We start from the raw sequence: 19,868 nt of genomic DNA, 5'->3' as shown, positions 1-19,868 counted from the left end.
GGAGTCGGCTCGACATGGCACATGGTGGAGTCGGCTCGACATGGCACATGGTGGAGTCGGCTAGACATGGCACATGGTGGAGTCAGCTCGACATGGCACATGGTGGAGTCAGCTCGATTATGGTACATGGTGCAGTCAGCTCGATTATGGTACATGGTGCAGTCAGCTCGATTATGGTACATGGTGCAGTCAGCTCGATTATGGGACATGGTGGAGACAGCTCGATATGGTACATGGTGGAGTCAGCTCGATATGATGCATGGTACATGGTGGAGACAGCTCGATATGGTACATGGTACATGGTGGAGACAGCTCGATATGCTACATGGTGGAGACAGCTCGATATGGTACATGGTGGAGACAGCTCGATATGGTACATGGTGGAGACAGCTCGATATGGTACATGGTGGAGACAGCTCAATATGGTACATGGTGGAGACAGCTCGATATGGTACATGGTGGAGACAGCTCGATATGGTACATGGTGGAGACAGCTCGATATGGTACATGGTGGAGACAGCTCGATATGGTACATGGTGGAGACAGCTCGATATGGTACATGGTGGAGACAGCTCGATATGGTACATGGTGGAGACAGCTCGATATGGTACATGGTGGAGACAGCTCGATATGGTACATGGTGGAGACAGCTCGATATGGTACATGGTGGAGACAGCTCGATATGGTACATGGTGGAGTCAGCTCGATATGGTACATGGTGGAGTCAGCTCGATATGATGCATGGTACATGGTGCAGTCAGCTCGATTATGGTACATGGTGCAGTCAGCTCGATTATGGTACATGGTGCAGTCAGCTCGATATGGTACATGGTGCAGTCAGCTCGATATGGTACATGGTGGAGTCAGCTCGATATGGTACATGGTGGAGTCAGTTCGATATGATACATGGTGGAGTCAGCTCGATATGGTACATGGTGGAGTCAGCTCAATATGTTACATGGTGGAGTCAGCTCGATATGGTACATGGTGCAGTCAGCTCGATATGGTACATGGTGCAGTCAGCTCGATATGGTACATGGTGCAGTCAGCTCGATATGGTACTTGGTGCAGTCAGCTCGATATGGTGCATGGTGGAGTCAACTAGATATGGTGGAGTCGGCTCGATATGGTACATGGTGCAGTCAGCTCGATATGGTACATGGTGCAGTCAGCTCGATATGGTACATGGTGGAGTCAGCTCGATATGTACATGGTGCAGTGAGCTCAATATGGTGCATGGTACATGGTGCAGTCAGCTCGATTATGGTACATGGTGCAGTCAGCTCGATTATGGTACATGGTGGAGTCAGCTCGATTATGTTACATGGTGGAGTCAGCTCGATATGTTACATGGTGGAGTCAGCTCGATATGGTACATGGTGGAGTCAGCTCGATATGGTACATTGTGGAGTCAGCTCGATATGGTACATGGTGGAGTCAACTGGACATGTTACATGGTGGAGTCAGCTCGATATGGTACATGGTGGAGTCAACTGGATATGTTATATGGTGCAGTCAGCTTGATATGGTAAATGGTGCAGTCAGCTCGATATGGTGCATGGTGCGGTCAGCTCGATTATGGTGCAGTCAGCTAGATATGGTACACTGTGGAATCATCTTGAAATTGTATAAATAATTTTCTCAGAAGCAGAGAGTTTGCTTCCATCGACCAAAAATGGAACAGGTCTCAAAACACTTATTTCTCAGCCACCGCTACAAATGTCCAAGACCTTCTATTCAGCCACTCGAGCCAACTTTTCTCCTGAGGTTCCAGATTGCGTTTGCTGATCTCAAATGCCCACATTATTCCATCATTCAAAATGAAACCAAGGGATGAGTGACTTACCTAATTGCTTGAAGATAATCATTTGTCTCTGTATCGAATGTAAATAATACATTCCAGGCATGCTGGCAATTGTCAGCAACTTATAGGAGAGTAAACAGAGTTGTTGAGAGGATGGAGTGCTTCAGTGGATGATTGACTGCCATGCATGAGCAATTCCAGAAGATCCCTTTAGATTCACATGGAATGGCAGGACGTCAGATTGGCAATTGTTTTGACAACCTGTTCAAGTGAGGGTAGTCATGTGTGTACGCTTCGATAACGTTAGGGTGTTCCTTATGCGTTGGATAAAATCACTCAGGTATAGTGTGTTGTCTTCCTTGTCTCAGATGAAATCAATTCCTCTCTATAAAGGTCAATCACCCACGTGTGGTGTCCTTCTGATTCAAACCTCCGTCTCACACTATTTCTGGTTGTTAATCTTGAATTGGAAATGTCTATGGTACAGGATTCAACTTGTCAGAGTTGGTACACACACAGTCGTACCGAATGTGGGACACACACAATCAAGTTGAGAATGCAGAACAAGCCTTATTGTGTAGCCATTTATCTTGGAGGTATCTTTGAGGGTCACCCTTGCCATCATCAACCTGTTTCAGATTTGGTAGTCCTTCATGAACCTTTAATTGCTCTTAAATACATTCCGTAGACCCTGCCCTCAAACTTCAACAATGTGCCCCTGTACTTGTTGCTCCACTCGTTTGTTGCTTTCTTTACCTACTTGTAGAACCTCTTCCCACCTGGGCTTCAAGTTGGCAGTACACCGAGCACCTCAGTTCATCCTCCATCCCCCACCCAGTGATTTTATATCCCCACTAACCATCTTTTATGCCCCACCCATCTCTAATCTATATTTGCAGGTTACTCTGCTTCTTTCCCTTTCCTCTGTACTCCCTTTTGTTGCATAAGCGTGTCACCCCCACTCCCGCACTGTCAGTGCATTGTCCTCCGCACTCTTCTGTGAGGCTGGACACTTTGTATAAAACGTCTCATTTTTTTTCAATTACACATTTCAAGGCCTTGAACACCCATCCTCTGCTGGCAGCGGAGCTGCCATGCAAGGCCTTGAACACCTATCCGCAGCCGGCCATGTGCTGCTGTGAAATGGCGACACATGAAAGGCTTAAAAGCACATGTTCTGTCATATTCTGCATCTGAAGAAAAGGAATGATATTTTATTTTCTAACAAGAGTGCAAGTGAGCACAATATACGCCTGAAAAAGTCTCTGTGACACACACACACACACACACACACACACACACACACAATTATATATTCAAACACGTCAATTTATGAAGAACAAGAAGGAATATACAGAATTGTGCTACTGCATGGAAAACAGCATCCTGGTTGCCATGGCAACCACTTTAGATGACGAACGTATGTCGCGACACACCGTCTCCACAGTATGTACCAAATATGAAACGTGAAAGTTGAAAACTTTGGGAGTTAGAGTGCGGACAGGAACAGACGGACGGATGACCGGTATCACATAATACGCCCAGATTTTATATATATATATATATATATATATATATATATATATATATATATATATATATATATATATATATATATATATATCGTATAAAAAGGACTTTCTGAATGATTTAAAGTTAATACCGTGTGAACTCCAGGTGCAAACTGTGCCCAATGGTCCAGTCGCCTCATATCTTGCTCAGGTAAAAGTAATGATGCATTTTAATGTGTCTGCCTTTCGTGTAATATACGTCTACATGTAAAGCTTCTTTAAGAAACTTACACTTTGCAAGAAAATAAAAAATTTGTTTTACAATCACTTTTAAAAGTACAACTCTTACATGACAAAGGTGCCATACACATATTGGGTGGAGTAGAGAGGGTAAATAGAGAGGGGGGGACAGGAATGTAGAGGATGTAAAGTGGAGTCAAGAGAAGTTCACTGGTAGTGGAGTGGGTCCTAATGTACGTGCCTGATATAGTGATCTTACTGGTAGGGTCTTAATGCACCTCCCTGACACAGTGATCCTTTCATTTTGTTGTAGTCACTGTGTGTACATGTGACAGCCATGACTGTAGTATTGCATATGGAAGCACTGTCCTCACACTTGTTACCTCCACCACTGAAGTTGGAAGGAGGTTATGTATACACTCCTGTTTGTTACTTGTGAAAACGAAGATTCGCAATTCAATCGTTTGGTCTCGACTGTTGTTATCTCCACCACCGAAGGTGGAAGGAGGTTATGTTTTCACCCATGTCTCTCTGTGTGCAGGATATCTCAAAATGTTGTGCATGGATTCGAATTAAATGTGGTGGACAGATTGGGTGTGTGACAAGAATGAATCAATTCGATTTGGTTGAAGATCCGGATCTGGATTCCGATCCGAAAATGTTTTAAGTGATTCTTCACCATTGAGAGATAGGGATAAAAACGAGACACTGTACTATGGCATGATATTTCAAAAAGTTGTGAACGGATTTGTATGAAACTTGGTGGATGAGTTGGGTAGGTGACAAGAACAAGCCGATTCGATTTTGATTCAGATCCGGTGCAGACCTGACCTTTCAGTGGAATACAACACGTAAACTTCAGCCTGGCAGAGGTATGCGCTCCACTGCGTGCCGTTCTCATTACCCTCGCTGAAGGAGAGGGTATTGCATTTGGTTCCGTTTGTTTATTTGTCCGCACAGAACTTTGGTATTTTTTATATGAAGGGGCAGTTCTAATTATGTAACACACCGCTATACAAACACCACTCAAAATACACCACACAAAACAAGTCCTGGCAAGGGTCTGCAATCTCTGATTGTTCTTTTTCTTGTTTAATTTGTAATCACCTGATGCACTTTTCTGGTTGTGTTGCTTCATGCCTATAAAGCAAATTGTAAATATTTGGTTGTTGCACAGTTACCATTTCATCAACGCTTATAAGCCAAGCGTTGGAGAAATGTATCTTTTCAGACTTTGATTTTGTCTTGCTGCTAAGAGATAAATTACATTTTCATTCGAGTAATGATTTCAATAAACAAGAATTAATTTGTGATAACCGTCTCAGAAAGAGCCGATATCTCCGATCGGAATTCCAATGGTCGGTGTTCATGAAATTTGAGGGATAAGAGCACGCACCGCAGGCTTTCAACTCTTTCACCCTCTATGCACTCAACAACCCCGAAACTACCCAGCTCCAATCTATTTCAACGACCCAGCTATTAATTACAATGGCACACTCACTTTTCAGCTCCCAATTCTGGAATCGCGCAAGATGTGCATTTTCTCAGCTGCACAATTCAATCTCTAATCCCACCAGTTTTTCCACAATCTCGGCTCCCAAGTGACCACTTCCTCTTGTTTCCTCACTCCAAAAGCACCGAGTAGCCATGAAACAATGAGAGGAAAGAGAGGAAGGACTCAAGAGGCAGAAAAAGGAAAGAGAATAGCTCAATTTTTGTTTGGGGAGTGGAGGGGATCGTGCCAAAGAACAGAAAAAGGGAGTAAGCAGAAACGGTGAAAGGGAAGGAAATTAAGTGAGAGAGAAAAAATATATATATATATATATATATATATATATATATATATATATATATATATATATATATATATAAATAAAAGAAGTGATATGCACCAGTACTATGGAGTTAAAGGAAAGTTTGGAAAAGCCGTCCAATTGGTTTGGTTACCATAAAGGTTGAAATTACTGTTTGAATGGAATTAACAAATAGAAGCCTCATGTGCCCAGCTCAGCGATGGAGCAAATGTGGGACCAACTACCACCATGTTGTGAAAAGGCTAAATTGCCATAGGCAAACAAACGAGTGTCTGTGTGTCTGTGTGTGTGTGTGTGTGTGTGTGGGGGGGGGGGGGACAACACAGATGAGGAAAAGCCATGACCTGTCTAAGTTTGTCATGCTTTCGTCAAATTACAGGAATAGATCCTTTTAACCCATTACACAAATGAGAACGTTTGAGTCGGAGTACATTGGACCCTCTGAGCTGGAACGCACCGTGTTGAGGAAAGCCGAAGCACTTTGAAAGCAGGATGAAAAACATAATTGGTGTTTCACCTGCTCTGCAACACCATAAGCTGACATGTGAAAACCGTCAGCACAAGTGGACCCAAACAATACCGGTGACTCAACAAGCTGAAGCACTGCTCTCCACCAAAAGCAAAATAAACATAATGAGCACTTAAAAAGAGGTGATTATTTAAAAACTTGATGCTAAAAGCAGTACACCAAAGGTTCAGAACTAAGTACAAAGCCATGGCTTTAGCCATAAAAGCTTTCCAGGCACGACTTGGCTTCACCGAGTGATATTTGAGCCGATGAGGTCAATGGCCACCCTTGTCAGGTTACAGAATCAGCTCAAATTTGCGCTTCGACTGGAGAATTAATCTTCGATTACCTCTTTGTATCCCTCAATCCAGAGTTGTGGTTCAATCCATATATTGATGAACACATATGTAAAAGCAGGTTTATCGGTTGTGGGACTTGTTCACACATTTCGCTACGTTGTGAGATTGCAAGTCCAGAAGGTTTCTCGTTCTCTCATTCTCACCTCCACGGCTTGGCAGCTGGTCGCGCCTGGCTTCCGTCGCCATCACGGTGACAGACCCTCGGCCCGTCCCAGCTTGCATCCCCATGATAATTGACCCCTCACCTATCGTACCCTCAAAGCGATGCCAGATCCCTGCCGGGTGACCGGCTGGCCGGAATGTCCGGCACAATCCCCGCTGGATGGATGAGCATACAACATGGTAGGGAGAAATGGATGTTGTACATTGCTGATGGCACAGCTACATTCTAAACTGTAGAGTTCTCTTCCCCCCATCCCCTTGACGTTAAAATCCCTTCCCTTGCTCAGACCTGACCACCTTGCATGTTTACACAAGCTGCACGTATGCACAATGGGAAACGTAGAGTGAATTTCCCGTTTGTGTTTAACAAAGACGTGAATAAAGAAACTTTCCTGGCACAACTTGGCTGAGTTGTGTCGTGATTCGTGAGATGCTGAGGAAAAAAAAAAAAAAAAACACAACCGCCAGCAATTAGCTGCTTAAGAACTGTGTAAAGCGTAGGCATGACGGGCCAAATGACCATATGAATGCAGGTGTGATGGGTCACAGCCTCAAGCGTGTAGGTCAGACGGGTCAAATGGTCTGTTTGTAGGCAAGATGGTCCAAATGGCTTCCTGTACAGAGGTGTGATGGGTGAAAGTCTCATGTGTAGTGTGATTAGCCAAATGGCCTCCTGTGCACAAGCATGATGGGCCTAATGGCCTCGTGTGTGCAGATGTGATGGGCAAAAGCCTCCTCGTGCATGGTGTAATGGGCCAAATGGTCTCCTGCGTCAATGTTCAGTGTGTTAACCATATGTTTGCTTCATGGGAAACCTGAAAAATCTCAAAGGCCAATCAGCGAGCTTTAAACAACACTGTCAGAGTGCTTTCAATCTGAGATAAGCTGTCATGGGAGCTCCAAACAATCAGACAAGCTTTCCTGGAGTGCTGGAGGAACCCAAACATCCAGAAGGCTCTTTGAACCCACGACGGTCACTGCAAGGTAACCGTCATGATATGCTCAATCCCCATCGCTGCCATCGTTCAGAGGAACCTTCAGTTTGAGATTAGGGAGGAAGGGTGATGAATGTCAGCGTTACTTCTACCCAACCACCACCACCACCCTGCCTTTCCCTCCCTCTCTCATCCTTTCCCCTGAACCCACCCGCCCCTTGGTGCACCTTTAAACCACACAAGCGAAGCAGAATCACCCATCGGGTCTTTCTCAATCTCCTGTGTTCATTGCTCACCATCGAAGTATGCCTCCCAGTTCGCCAATGCACCCAACGCTCCTGTCCTTAAACTCGAGCATAGAGCACTGCAGCGGCATGTCGGAACCGTACCTCAGCGTGTTCCTCATCCCAATCATGTACATGCTCATCTGCCTGTTGGGCACCATGGGCAACAGCCTGGTGCTCTTCACGGTAGCGTGTTCGCGAGTGCGGCCAAGGCGCGTGGCCGACTCGTACATCGCCAGTCTGGCACTGGCAGACTTGGTCTTCGTCATTTCGCTCCCGCTCTGGGCCGTGAATGCGTGGCGTGAGTACGACTGGCCCTTCGGCGCCGTGCTCTGTAAACTCAGCTCGTTTGCAGTCTCCCTCAACATGTACGCGAGCGTGTTCTGCCTCACGTGCTTGAGCTTCGACCGCTACGTGGCTGTGGTCCATGCGGTCCCCGCGGCCGCGGCGCTCTTGCGCTCTCGTTCCGCGGCGCAACTTTCCTTGGCTCTCGTGTGGGTCCTCGCTCTGCTGGTCTCCCTGCCCTCGGTGGTGCTACGAACTACGCTGACAGAGTACACAATGACCTCGTTGCCCATGCCGGATGAGTCTCCCGGAGGATGGGATTCGTTCGAGCACGCAGCGTGGATTGCAAACTTCACCGACTTTCATGCCGCTCCCTGGAGCGGGGAGTCGAGCACACCGGATGCTAACTTCGACGATCCAGACCCTTCCAGTCTCCCGTCAGGTTGGAAAATTCACACGTCCTGTGATTGGGTCTTCCCCGAAGCGGATATTGTGAAAGAGGCGCACTGGTCAGCATTGAACAACCTGCTGGGGGTCGTGCTCGCCTTCGTGTTGCCCGGCGGAGTCATGGCCTTCTGTTACCTAGCCATCGCACGCAAGCTCAACTCACACTTCACGTAAGAAAGAACCGCACTCGGATTTCCCGCCAAAATTTTCAAACGCGCCTCTTTACAATGTTCGAATAACTCGTCATTTAAACTTCGAACCGTTAAAAAGTTTAACTTTGGCTTATTGTGATGAAGTATTATCACCTCTGTGTTCAGATAAAATAATATTGGCAAAGTATAGTGATGTCATTGGCTGGGGAAGGTGAGGCGGAGCAAGGAGTGGGGGAAGGTGAGAGTGATGGGGTGCATCTACCCTTGGAATATGTTCCAGCTCAGTGTGAATGAACAGTGTATTCCAGTCATTTCGCCTCAAAGAACATGAGGGGAACCTGAGACTGGGAAAGGAACCAGTGAGGGGAGGAAGGAGGAGGAATTAAAAAAAACTGGAGAGGAATTGCACAAGAGGAAAATCGGAGGGAAACGGCGGGGGGAAAGGAAGCGAAGAAAGCGGCGGAGGGACCGGAAGCGAGGCAAGCGGAGGGGGGACCGGAAGCGAGGCAAGCGGAGGGGGGACCGGAAGCGAGGAAAGCGGGGGGGGGGACGGAAGCGAGGCGAGCGGCGGGGGGCGCGGGAGCGGGGCGAGCGGAGGGGGGACCGGAAGCGAGGCAAGCGGAGGGGGGACCGGAAGCGAGGAAAGCGGAGGGGGGGCCGGAAGCGAGGCAAGCGGAGGGGGGACCGGAAGCGAGGAAAGCGGTGGGGGACCGGAAGCGAGGCAAGCGGCGGGGGACCGGAAGCGAGGCAAGCGGCGGGGGACCGGAAGCGAGGCAAGCGGCGGGGGACCGGAAGCGAGGAAAGCGGCGGGGGACCGGAAGCGAGGAAAGCGGCGGGGGACCGGAAGCGAGGAAAGCGGCGGGGGACCGGAAGCGAGGAAAGCGGCGGGGGGACCGGAAGCGAGGAAAGCGGCGGGGGACCGGAAGCGAGGCCAGCGGCGGGGGACCGGAAGCGAGGCAAGCGGCGGGGGGCCGGAAGCGAGGCAAGCGTCGGGGGGACCGGAAGCGAGGCAAGCGGCGGGGGGACCGGAAGCGAGGCAAGCGGCGGGGGGACCGGAAGCGAGGCAAGCGGCGGGGGGACCGGAAGCGAGGCAAGCGGCGGGGGACCGGAAGCGAGGCAAGCGGCGGGGGGACCGGAAGCGAGGCAAGCGGCGGGGGGGAGCGGAAGCGAGGCAAGCGGCGGGCGGACCGGAAGCGAGGCAAGCGGCGGGGGGACCGGAAGCGAGGCAAGCGGCGGGGGACCGGAAGCGAGGCAAGCGGCGGGGGACCGGAAGCGAGGAAAGCGGCGGGGGGACCGGAAGCGAGGAAAGCGGCGGGGGGACCGCAACCGAGGCAAGCGGCGGGGGGACCGGAAGCGAGGCAAGCGGCGGGGGACCGGAAGCGAGGCAAGCGGCGGGGGACCGGAAGCGAGGAAAGCGGCGGGGGGACCGGAAGCGAGGAAAGCGGCGGGGGGACCGGGAGCGAGGCAAGCGGCGGGGGGGCCGGAAGCGAGGCAAGCGGCGGGGGGACCGGAAGCGAGGCAAGCGGCGGGGGACCGGAAGCGAGGCAAGCGGAGGGGGAGCGGAAGCGAGGAAAGCGGAGGGGGACCGGAAGCGAGGAAAGCGGAGGGGGACCGGAAGCGAGGAAAGCGGAGGGGGACCGGAAGCGAGGAAAGCGGAGGGGGACCGGAAGCGAGGCAAGCGGAGGGGGGACCGGAAGCGAGGGAAGCGGAGGGGGACCGGAAGCGAGGCAAGCGGAGGGGGGACCGGAAGCGAGGCAAGCGGAGGGGGACCGGAAGCGAGGAAAGCGGAGGGGGACCGGAAGCGAGGAAAGCGGAGGGGGACCGGAAGCGAGGAAAGCGGAGGGGGACCGGAAGCGAGGCAAGCGGAGGGGGGGACCGGAAGCGAGGCAAGCGGCAGGGGGGCCGGGAGAGAGGAAAGAGGCAGGGGGACCGGAAGCGAGGGAAGCCGCGGGGGGACCGGAAGCGAGGAAAGCGGCGGGGGGACCGGAAGCGAGGAAAGCGGAGGGGGACCGGAAGCGAGGAAAGCGGAGGGGGACCGGAAGCGAGGCAAGCGGAGGGGGACCGGAAGCGAGGAAAGCGGAGGGGGACCGGAAGCAAGGCAAGCGGAGGGGGGACCGGAAGCGAGGCAAGCGGAGGGGGGACCGGAAGCGGGGCAAGCGGCGGAAGCGAGGCAAGCGGAGGGGGGACCGGGAGCGAGACAAGCGGCGGGGGACCGGAAGCGAGGAAAGCGGAGGGGGACCGGAAGCGAGGAAAGCGGCGGGGGACCGGAAGCGAGGAAAGCGGCGGGGGACCGGAAGCGAGGCAAGCGGCGGGGGGACCGGAAGCGAGGCAAGCGGCGGGGGGACCGGAAGCGAGGCAAGCGGAGGGGGGACCGGAAGCGAGGCAAGCGGAGGGGGTCCGGAAGCGAGGCAGCGGAGGGGGGACCGGAAGCGAGGCAAGCGGAGGGGAGCGGAAGCGGGGCAAGCGGCGGAAGCGAGGCAAGCGGAGGGGGGACCGGAAGCGAGACAAGCGGCGGGGGGACCGGAAGCGAGGAAAGCGGAGGGGGGACCGGAAGCGAGGAAAGCGGCGGGGGACCGGAAGCGAGGAAAGCGGCGGGGGGAGCGGAAGCGAGGAAAGCGGCGGGGGGACCGGAAGCGAGGCAAGCGGCGGGGGACCGGAAGCGAGGCAAGCGGCGGGGGGACCGGAAGCGAGGCAAGCGGCGGGGGGACCGGAAGCGAGGCAAGCGGCGGGGGACCGGAAGCGAGGCAAGCGGCGGGGGGACCGGAAGCGAGGAAAGCGGCGGGGGGACCGGAAGCGAGGAAAGCGGCGGGGGGACCGGGAGCGAGGGAAGCGGCGGGGGGAGCGGAAGCGAGGGAAGCGGCGGGGGACCGGAAGCGAGGAAAGCGGCGGGGGACCGGAAGCGAGGAAAGCGGCGGGGGACCGGAAGCGAGGCACCGGCGGGGGGACCGGAAGCGAGGCACCGGCGGGGAGACCGGAAGCGAGGCAAGCGGCGGGGGGACGGGAAGCGAGGCAAGCGGCGGGGGGACCGGAAGCGAGGCAGGTGGGGGACCGGAAGCGAGGAAAGTGGCGGGGGACGGGAAGCGAGGCAAGCGGAGGGGGGACCGGAAGCGAGGCAAGCGGAGGGGGTCCGGAAGCGAGGCAAGCGGAGGGGGGACCGGAAGCGAGGAAAGCGGCGGGGGGACCGGAAGCGAGGCAAGCGGCGGGGGACCGGAAGCGAGGCAAGCGGCGGGGGGACCGGAAGCGGGGCAAGCGGCGGGGGGACGGGAAGTGAGGAAAATGGCGGGGGCCAGGAAGTGAGGAAAATGGCGGGGAACGCGAAAAGAGGAAAACGGAGGGTGACGGGAAGGGAAGCAAGCGGCGGGGGACGGAAGCGAAGCAAACGGCGGGGGACGGAAGCGAAGCAAAGCGGCGGGGGACGGAAGCGAAGCAAACGGCGGGGGACCGGAAGCGAGGCAAGCGGCGGGGGACCGGGAAGCGAGGCAAGCGGCGGGGACGGAAGCGAAGCAAATGGCGGGGGACCGGGAAGCGAAGCAAGCGGCGGGGGACGGAAGAGAGGCAAATGGCGGGGGACGTGAAGCGAGGAAAGCTGCAGGGGGACCGGAAGTGAGGAAAGCGGCGGGGGACCGGAAGCGAGGCAAGCGGCGGGGGGACCGGAAGCGAGGCAAGCGGAGGGGGACCGGAAGCGAGGCAAGCGGAGGGGGACCGGAAGCGAGGAAAGCGGAGGGGGACCGGAAGCGAGGCAAGCGGAGGGGGGACCGGAAGCGAGGCAAGCGGCGGGGGACCGGAAGCGAGGCAAGCGGAGGGGGACCGGAAGCGAGGCAAGCGGAGGGGGACCGGAAGCGAGGAAAGCGGAGGGGGGACCGGAAGCGAGGCAAGCGGAGGGGGGACCGGAAGCGAGGAAAGCGGTGGGGGGACCGGAAGCGAGGCAAGCGGCGGGGGGACCGGAAGCGAGGCAAGCGGCGGGGGACCGGAAGCGAGGCAAGCGGCGGGGGACCGGAAGCGAGGAAAGCGGCGGGGGACCGGAAGCGAGGAAAGCGGCGGGGGACCGGAAGCGAGGCAAGCGGCGGGGGGACCGGAAGCGAGGCAAGCGGCGGGGGGACCGGAAGCGAGGAAAGCGGCGGGGGGACCGGGAGCGAGGAAAGCGGCGGGGGACCGGAAGCGAGGCCAGCGGCGGGGGGACCGGAAGCGAGGCAAGCGGCGGGGGGGCCGGAAGCGAGGCAAGCGGCGGGGGACCGGAAGCGAGGCAAGCGGCGGGGGACCGGAAGCGAGGCAAGCGGCGGGGGGACCGGAAGCGAGGCAAGCGGCGGGGGGACCGGAAGCGAGGCAAGCGGCGGGGGACCGGAAGCGAGGCAAGCGGCGGGGGAGCGGAAGGGAGGCGGGGGGCGGGGGGACCGGAAGCGAGGAAAGCGGCGGGGGGACCGGAAGCGAGGAAAGCGGCGGGGGGACCGGAAGCGAGGCAAGCGGCGGGGGGACCGGAAGCGAGGCAAGCGGCGGGGGGACCGGAAGCGAGGCAAGCGGAGGGGGGACCGGAAGCGAGGCAAGCGGAGGGGGTCCGGAAGCGAGGCAAGCGGAGGGGGGACCGGAAGCGAGGAAAGCGGAGGGGGACCGGAAGCGAGGAAAGCGGCGGGGGGACCGGAAGCGAGGAAAGCGGAGGGGGGACTGGAAGCGAGGAAAGCGGAGGGGGGACCGGAAGCGAGGAAAGCGGAGAGGGGACCGGAAGCGAGGCAAGCGGAGGGGGGACCGGAAGCGAGGCAAGCGGAGGGGGACCGGAAGCGAGGAAAGCGGAGGGGGACCGGAAGCGAGGAAAGCGGAGGGGGACCGGAAGCGAGGAAAGCGGAGTGGGGACCGGAAGCGAGGCAAGCGGAGGGGGGGACCGGAAGCGAGGCAAGCGGCAGGGGGACCGGAAGCGAGGAAAGCGGCAGGGGGACCGGAAGCGAGGAAAGCGGCGGGGGGGCGGGAAGCGGGGAAAGCGGCGGGGGACCGGAAGCGAGGAAAGCGGCGGGGGGACCGGAAGCGAGGCAAGCGGAGGGGGGACCGGAAGCGAGGCAAGCGGAGGGGGGACCGGAAGCGAGGCAAGCGGAGGGGGGACCGGAAGCGAGGCAAGCGGAGGGGGGACCGGAAGCGAGGAAAGCGGAGGGGGGACCGGAAGCGAGGCAAGCAAGCGGGACCGGAAGCGAGGCAAGCGGAGGGGGGACCGGAAGCGAGACAAGCGGCGGGGGGACCGGAAGCGAGGAAAGCGGAGGGGGGACCGGAAGCGAGGCAAGCGGCGGGGGGACCGGAAGCGAGGCAGGCGGCGGGGGGACCGGAAGCGAGGCAAGCGGCGGGGGGACCGGAAGCGAGGCAAGCGGCGGGGGGACCGGAAGCGAGGAGAGCGGCGGGTGGACCGGAAGCGAGGAAGGCGGCGGGGGGGCCGGAAGCGAGGCAAGCGGCGGGGGGACCGGAAGCGAGGCGGGGGACCGGAAGCGAGGCAAGCGGAGGGGGACCGGAAGCGAGGCAAGCGGAGGGGGACCGGAAGCGAGGAAAGCGGAGGGGGACCGGAAGCGAGGCAAGCGGAGGGGGACCGGAAGCGAGGAAAGCGGAGGGGGACCGGAAGCGAGGCAAGCGGAGGGGGGACCGGAAGCGAGGAAAGCGGAGGGGGGACCGGAAGCGAGGAAAGCGGAGGGGGGACCGGAAGCGAGGAAAGCGGAGTGGGGACCGGAAGCGAGGCAAGCGGAGGGGGGGACCGGAAGCGAGGCAAGCGGAGGGGGGACCGGAAGCGAGGCAAGCGGAGGGGGAGCGGAGGCGAGGAAGGCGGCGGGGGGGCCGGAAGCGAGGAAAGCGGCGGGGGGACCGGAAGCGAGGAAAGCAGCGGGGGGACCGGAAGCGAGGAAAGCGGCGGGGGACCGGAAGCGAGGCAAGCGGCGGGGGGACCGGAAGCGAGGCAAGCGGTGGGGGGACCGGAAGCGAGGCAAGCGGAGGGGGACCGGAAGCGAGGCAAGCGGAGGGGGGACCGGAAGCGAGGCAAGCGGAGGGGGACCGGAAGCGAGGCAAGCGGAGGGGAGCGGAAGCGGGGCAAGCGGCGGGGGGACCGGAAGCGAGGCAAGCGGAGGGGGGACCGGAAGCGAGACAAGCGGCGGGGGACCGGAAGCGAGGAAAGCGGAGGGGGACCGGAAGCGAGGAAAGCGGCGGGGGGACCGGAAGCGAGGAAAGCGGCGGGGGACCGGAAGCGAGGCAAGCGGCGGGGGACCGGAAGCGAGGCAAGCGGCGGGGGACCGGAAGCGAGGCAAGCGGCGGGGGACCGGAAGCGAGGCAAGCGGCGGGGGACCGGAAGCGAGGCAAGCGGCGGGGGGACCGGAAGCGAGGCAAGCGGCGGGGGACCGGAAGCGAGGCAAGCGGCGGGGGACCGGAAGCGAGGCAAGCGGCGGGGGACCGGAAGCGAGGCAAGCGGCGGGGGACCGGAAGCGAGGGAAGCGGCGGGGGACCGGAAGCGAGGGAAGCGGCGGGGGACCGGAAGCGAGGAAAGCGGCGGGGGACCGGAAGCGAGGAAAGCGGCGGGGGGACCGGAAGCGAGGAAAGCGGCGGGGGGACCGGAAGCGAGGCAAGCGGCGGGGGACCGGAAGCGAGGCACCGGCGGGGAGACCGGAAGCGAGGCAAGCGGCGGGGGGACGGGAAGCGAGGCAAGCGGCGGGGGGACCGGAAGCGGGGCAGGTGGGGGGACCGGAAGCGGGAAAGCGGCGGGGGGCCGGAAGCGAGGCAAGCGGAGGGGGGCCGGAAGCGAGGCAAGCGGAGGGGGACCGGAAGCGAGGCAAGCGGAGGGGGGACCGGAAGCGAGGCAAGCGGCGGGGGACCGGAAGCGAGGCAAGCGGCGGGGGGACCGGAAGCGAGGCAAGCGGCGGGGGGACCGGAAGCGGGGCAAGCGGCGGGGGGACGGGAAGTGAGGAAAATGGCGGGGGCCAGGAAGTGAGGAAAATGGCGGGGAACGCGAAAAGAGGCAAATGGCGGGGGACGGGAAGCGAAGCAAACGGCGGGGGACGGGAAGCGAAGCAAACGGCGGGGGACGGGAAGCGAAGCAAACGGCGGGGGACGGGAAGCGAAGCAAACGGCGGGGGACGGGAAGCGAAGCAAACGGCGGGGGACGGGAAGCGAAGCAAACGGCGGGGGACGGGAAGCGAAGCAAACGGCGGGGGACGGGAAGCGAAGCAAACGGCGGGGGACGGGAAGCGAAGCAAATGGCGGGGGACGGGAAGAGAGGCAAATGGCGGGGGACGTGAAGCGAGGAAAGCTGCAGGGGGACCGGAAGTGAGGAATGTGGCGGGGGGACCGGAAGCAAGGCAAGCGGTGGTGGGACCAGAAGCGAGGCATGTGGCGGGGGGACCGGAAGCGAGCACGAGCGCACGCACCCATCGCCCCTCCGAGAACACACCTCTTAACCCTGATGTGGAGGTGTGAACACGGTCAGTGATGAATTATTCTCAGTCTCTATCAAGCAGCAGTTAAACTTGATATGATACACAAAATAATCTTCTTGAAGGTTAAGGCTTTTGTCACCACAAAACCTCAAGTCCCTCACCACTATCACAAAGCTCTTCAGAGAGTAGGAAGGGCTTGGCATAATGACTAATGATGTGGGTCTGAGGGTCGTGTTGGAATCAAATGAACTTTCTTCATTGTGTAAAAATGTATTATTTTTATGCTTTGGGCTTACAGGAACTGTGGGTGCGGTCTGTAGTTAATGAGAGTGGGAAGCAAAATGTCCTGCCTCTAAAAGAACAATTCATAAATCAGAGCTTGCCTGCAAACTCTACTTGAACTGAAATGGGTGCTGCATTAGAACGCCCTATCCCAACGTACACCAGGCTTGTCTGAGCACTCACTTCATCCAGCCACAGTCATACACAGAAAGTGTAGCTTCACCTTTGTGAACTTGGTGAACACGTATTATATATAGCCAGTATAAAGTACACCATTACTATCTTCATGAATGCTTGTGGCGTTCATTGTGTGACACCCAGGGTGCATGGATACACAGTCCATTAATAGTTGCATAACATCACAATGTTTACATGGTTTTTTTTAAGTTATGTTCAATCCAACCGGGAAATCACATCTCAACATGTCTATCCAATCATAATCTCGGAGCTTTGTCTGTCCCCCAGTCATGTTCGGCAGCAGGAACGCAAGAAACGTCGCCTGTTGCAGATAATTGCCACACTCGTGCTCATGTTCACACTCTGCTGGTTGCCTTTCCATGCAATCCGTGTGATCGATGCACTTCGACTCCTCGAGGTTTTATCCACATTCTGCAATCTCAACCTCTTCCTCAGCTCCACATACCCTTACACCATCTGCCTCGCCTACCTCAACAGCTGCCTTAATCCGTTCCTGTATGCCTTCTTCGACTTGCAGTTTCGAGCTGAGGCATGGAGGTTGCTCTCCTATTCCCGTACAACACACTGGCTCTGTAGATCCAAAGAAAATGGGCTTCAGAGCAACTCGGAGAGGGCCATGCAAGCAGATTTGGGGACGAGCACAAACGGTATCAGATGTTCTCTGGTGTCTGGGACCATATCACCACCATTACGGTCAGAGCTTAGTTCGATGAGCACAATCATTTAATGAAAGCAGGGTGTTTTGAGGTAAACATGTTTCATTCGAGAGTTGAGGATTTGGACTCTCGTATAGCCCCAGATTAAGGATTGAAGCCCCAGAATTTCAGGCCCGGGTCCTCGAAGATATCATGACGCACAAGTGGATTATTATTATTAGAGATAGCACCGTTTGAAGATAATAGCACCAAGAAACAGTTGCCCTGGCCACTCATCAGCGAGAGGGTACAAGGATGAAATTTGGAAAACGTGCCAGACTAGAATATTAATTGACTTTCCTATATTTTCCATGCTTAGTGTGAGAATGAGGCAGACAATGAAGTCCCTAAAATTTATCTCATACTTAGCAAGAGTACAAATGTCACTGTGCTTGTTATTGGAAGGGTGGCTTCACAACCAACAGTTTCGACACTGACTAACAGATTGTGCCACTGGGCGGTACGGCATAACTCAACACTGTCTGTATTTGTCGAGGAGAAAAATAACTAAATGAATCGGCAGGCATGTTTGTTTAAAAATATATAGAAATATATATATATATATAGTCTTCTTAATCAATGTAGAAAATCCTATAACTTTTGTACACGTGCAAGTCATTTATAATAGAAAATAAAGTTTCAACTTTTGGAATAAAAAAAAAGTGAAAACCAATTTTATTGCTACTTGTCATTGTTCTTGATCATCCAATTGATTCAGCAAGTCAAACTATCTTATGTCCACAAGCTATGCCGCTTTGCTTGCCAAGCTCTCTGCCTGCAGCATCGAATGCCACCTCCATTCCAAGATTTCTGACTTCCTCCACTCAACGCAGTAAATGTGGTGCCATCAACAGACTCCTCTCAACCCATCTCAAAGTGGAGGCTGGGGTTCTCCAAGGCAGTATCATGGGCACACTTGTTCCCTCATCAACATTGACATCTCTGATGCTCTGGAAAACATTATTTTCCATCTTGCAGGTGATGCAGTAGCAACCCCATTGATTTACAGACAGCAGCTGCATCACTCTCTGCAAATTGACAAATGGAAGTTAAAGTTTTTGTAACCACAAAATCCTGGAAAAACTCACCATACTTGCTCAGCAAGCATAACCCATACCTTCTTTCCTCCCTTCCCCCCACTCCCCAAATCCAACATCCTCTCTCTAATGTCAAATCGCATCACCGAGTCTGTCCATTTATGTTATTCTCTCCATTTCTTCAAAGTGGAGAACCATCATGTGCTCATGTTATTCCAAACTAGCAGGTTGCCTGCACCTGCATAGGATTCCAAATGGGGTAGGGATCGAGGTGGCAAAAATGCAAATGACGTCTTCTGTCAGAGCCGGCGTGCTGGGAGCATCAATTTGCATTTATTGCCACATGTGATGCAATTTAAATGTACTAATGGTGGTGAGGTGCTCCATTTGAAACTGTTTGTTCAATATATGGACATTACATTTTGATGCCTGACTGAAAGGTCCGTAATAAAAATTTGGATTGGTGTCAAAGCCAGTGATCAGTAATAGGATTCCTATCCTAACTGAATCTCTTCTCATGTGCACCTGCACCTTTTTCTTAAGACCGAGAGATGAGCTCTCTTTTTAGATCCTCATGGAGGATCTCCAAGTCTTACTCACGTTGTTGTTCTTGTGGACTTTTATGTTTTACAGCCTACAGTTTTCATTGAAACTTCCTAAAACTTGGCGTATATATGTAAAAATACCCTGCACAGACAGTAACCATCTCCGATTTTGAAAATTCCTCCTAGAAAAAAGTTGACATCAAAATATCTCTGCAAATGGAAATTGGCTAAAAAATTATCTCCGAAACTCGGCAAGCTTTTTTAATTCTGTTTGCGGGAATCAAACAGGGCATTAGCAGAGATGAATTACCGCACATACGATACATCACAATGGCGTCATATCAATTTTTATGACGTCATTCCAATTTTAGATCCTCGTGGAGAATCTCTCAGTCATACTCAGGTTGTTGTTCTTGTGGACTTTTTTGTTTTACAGCCTACAGTTTTCATCGAAACTTCCTGAAACTTGGCGTATATATACACATACATATATATATATATATATATATATATATATATATATATATATATATATATATATATATATATATATATATATATATATTTATATATATATATGTATATATATATATATATATATATATATATATATATATATACACATATATATATATATATATATATATATATATATATACATACATATATATATATATATATATATATATATATATATATATATATATATATATATATATATATTGTATATAAAAATACCCTGCGCAGACAGTAACCATCTCCGATTTTCAAAATTCCTCCTAGAAAAAAAAGTTATGATGTCAAAATATCTCCGCTAATGGAAATGGCCTAAAAAATTATCTCCGAAACTAGGCAAGCTTTTTGAATTCTGTTTGCGGGAATCGAACAGGGCATTAGCAGAGATTAATTACCACACATATGATGCATCACTATGACGTCATATCAATTTTTATTACGTCATTCCTATTTTTTGCTTCACAACCCAGAGTTTTCATCGGATCTTCGTGAAACTTGCCATGCATATGCAGAAAGCCCACGCGCAGGCAGTAACCATCTCCAATTTTGGAAATTCTTCTGAGAAAAAAATTTGACGTCATAATATCGCCGCTAATGGAAATTGCCGATACCATTATCTCCGAAACTAGGCAAGCTGTTTGAATTTTGTTTGCGGGAATCAAGCCGGGTATCAGCACAGATAATTTATCGCAAACCCGATACATCA

At 54.3% G+C, this 19,868-nt stretch overlaps 1 protein-coding gene and 1 long non-coding RNA gene across 4 annotated transcripts in view; one reads left to right on the top strand and one right to left on the bottom strand.

Annotated features, from left to right (window-relative positions):
• The window catches only part of LOC147019255 (uncharacterized), a 33,382-nt gene extending 26,449 nt beyond the window's left edge, over positions 1-6,933 (bottom strand). For 2 of the 3 annotated variants that reach the window (XR_015062712.1, XR_015062711.1), the window contains exon 1: positions 6,380-6,933. This is a non-coding gene — a long non-coding RNA (uncharacterized LOC147019255). Of the gene's footprint in view, positions 1-5,056; positions 5,345-6,379 lie in introns of those variants that run through there. The other variant, XR_015062713.1, reaches the window with a different exon arrangement.
• Positions 6,934-7,336: 403 nt separating this feature from the next.
• On the top strand, positions 7,337-17,737 carry LOC147019254 (apelin receptor A-like). Its single transcript, XM_085899590.1, has 2 exons — positions 7,337-8,519; positions 16,637-17,737. Exons 1-2 carry the CDS (start codon positions 7,639-7,641, stop codon positions 17,094-17,096), a joined length of 1,341 nt encoding a protein of 446 aa, XP_085755716.1. The 5' UTR covers positions 7,337-7,638; the 3' UTR covers positions 17,097-17,737.
• The last annotated feature ends 2,131 nt before the right edge of the window (positions 17,738-19,868 follow it).

The sequence above is a fragment of the Eptatretus burgeri genome, chromosome 10, assembly GCF_056783735.1.
Source record: "Eptatretus burgeri isolate ZD-2024b chromosome 10, Ebu_testis_v1, whole genome shotgun sequence".
In the NCBI taxonomy this organism is placed as follows: domain Eukaryota; kingdom Metazoa; phylum Chordata; class Myxini; order Myxiniformes; family Myxinidae; genus Eptatretus; species Eptatretus burgeri.
The sequence above is the reverse complement of the archived record's forward strand: the minus strand, read 5'-3'. Positions and strand labels throughout refer to the sequence as shown.

What these genes read in the sequence shown, in the direction of transcription:
- LOC147019254 (XM_085899590.1), top strand. Translation starts at nt 7,639, where the DNA reads ATGCCTCCCAGTTCGCCAATGCACCCAACGCTCCTGTCCTTAAACTCG. An exon ending in AAGCTCAACTCACACTTCAC is followed by an intron (nt 8,520 to 16,636) that starts GTAAGAAAGAAC and finishes TCTGTCCCCCAG; the next exon opens with TCATGTTCGGCAGCAGGAAC.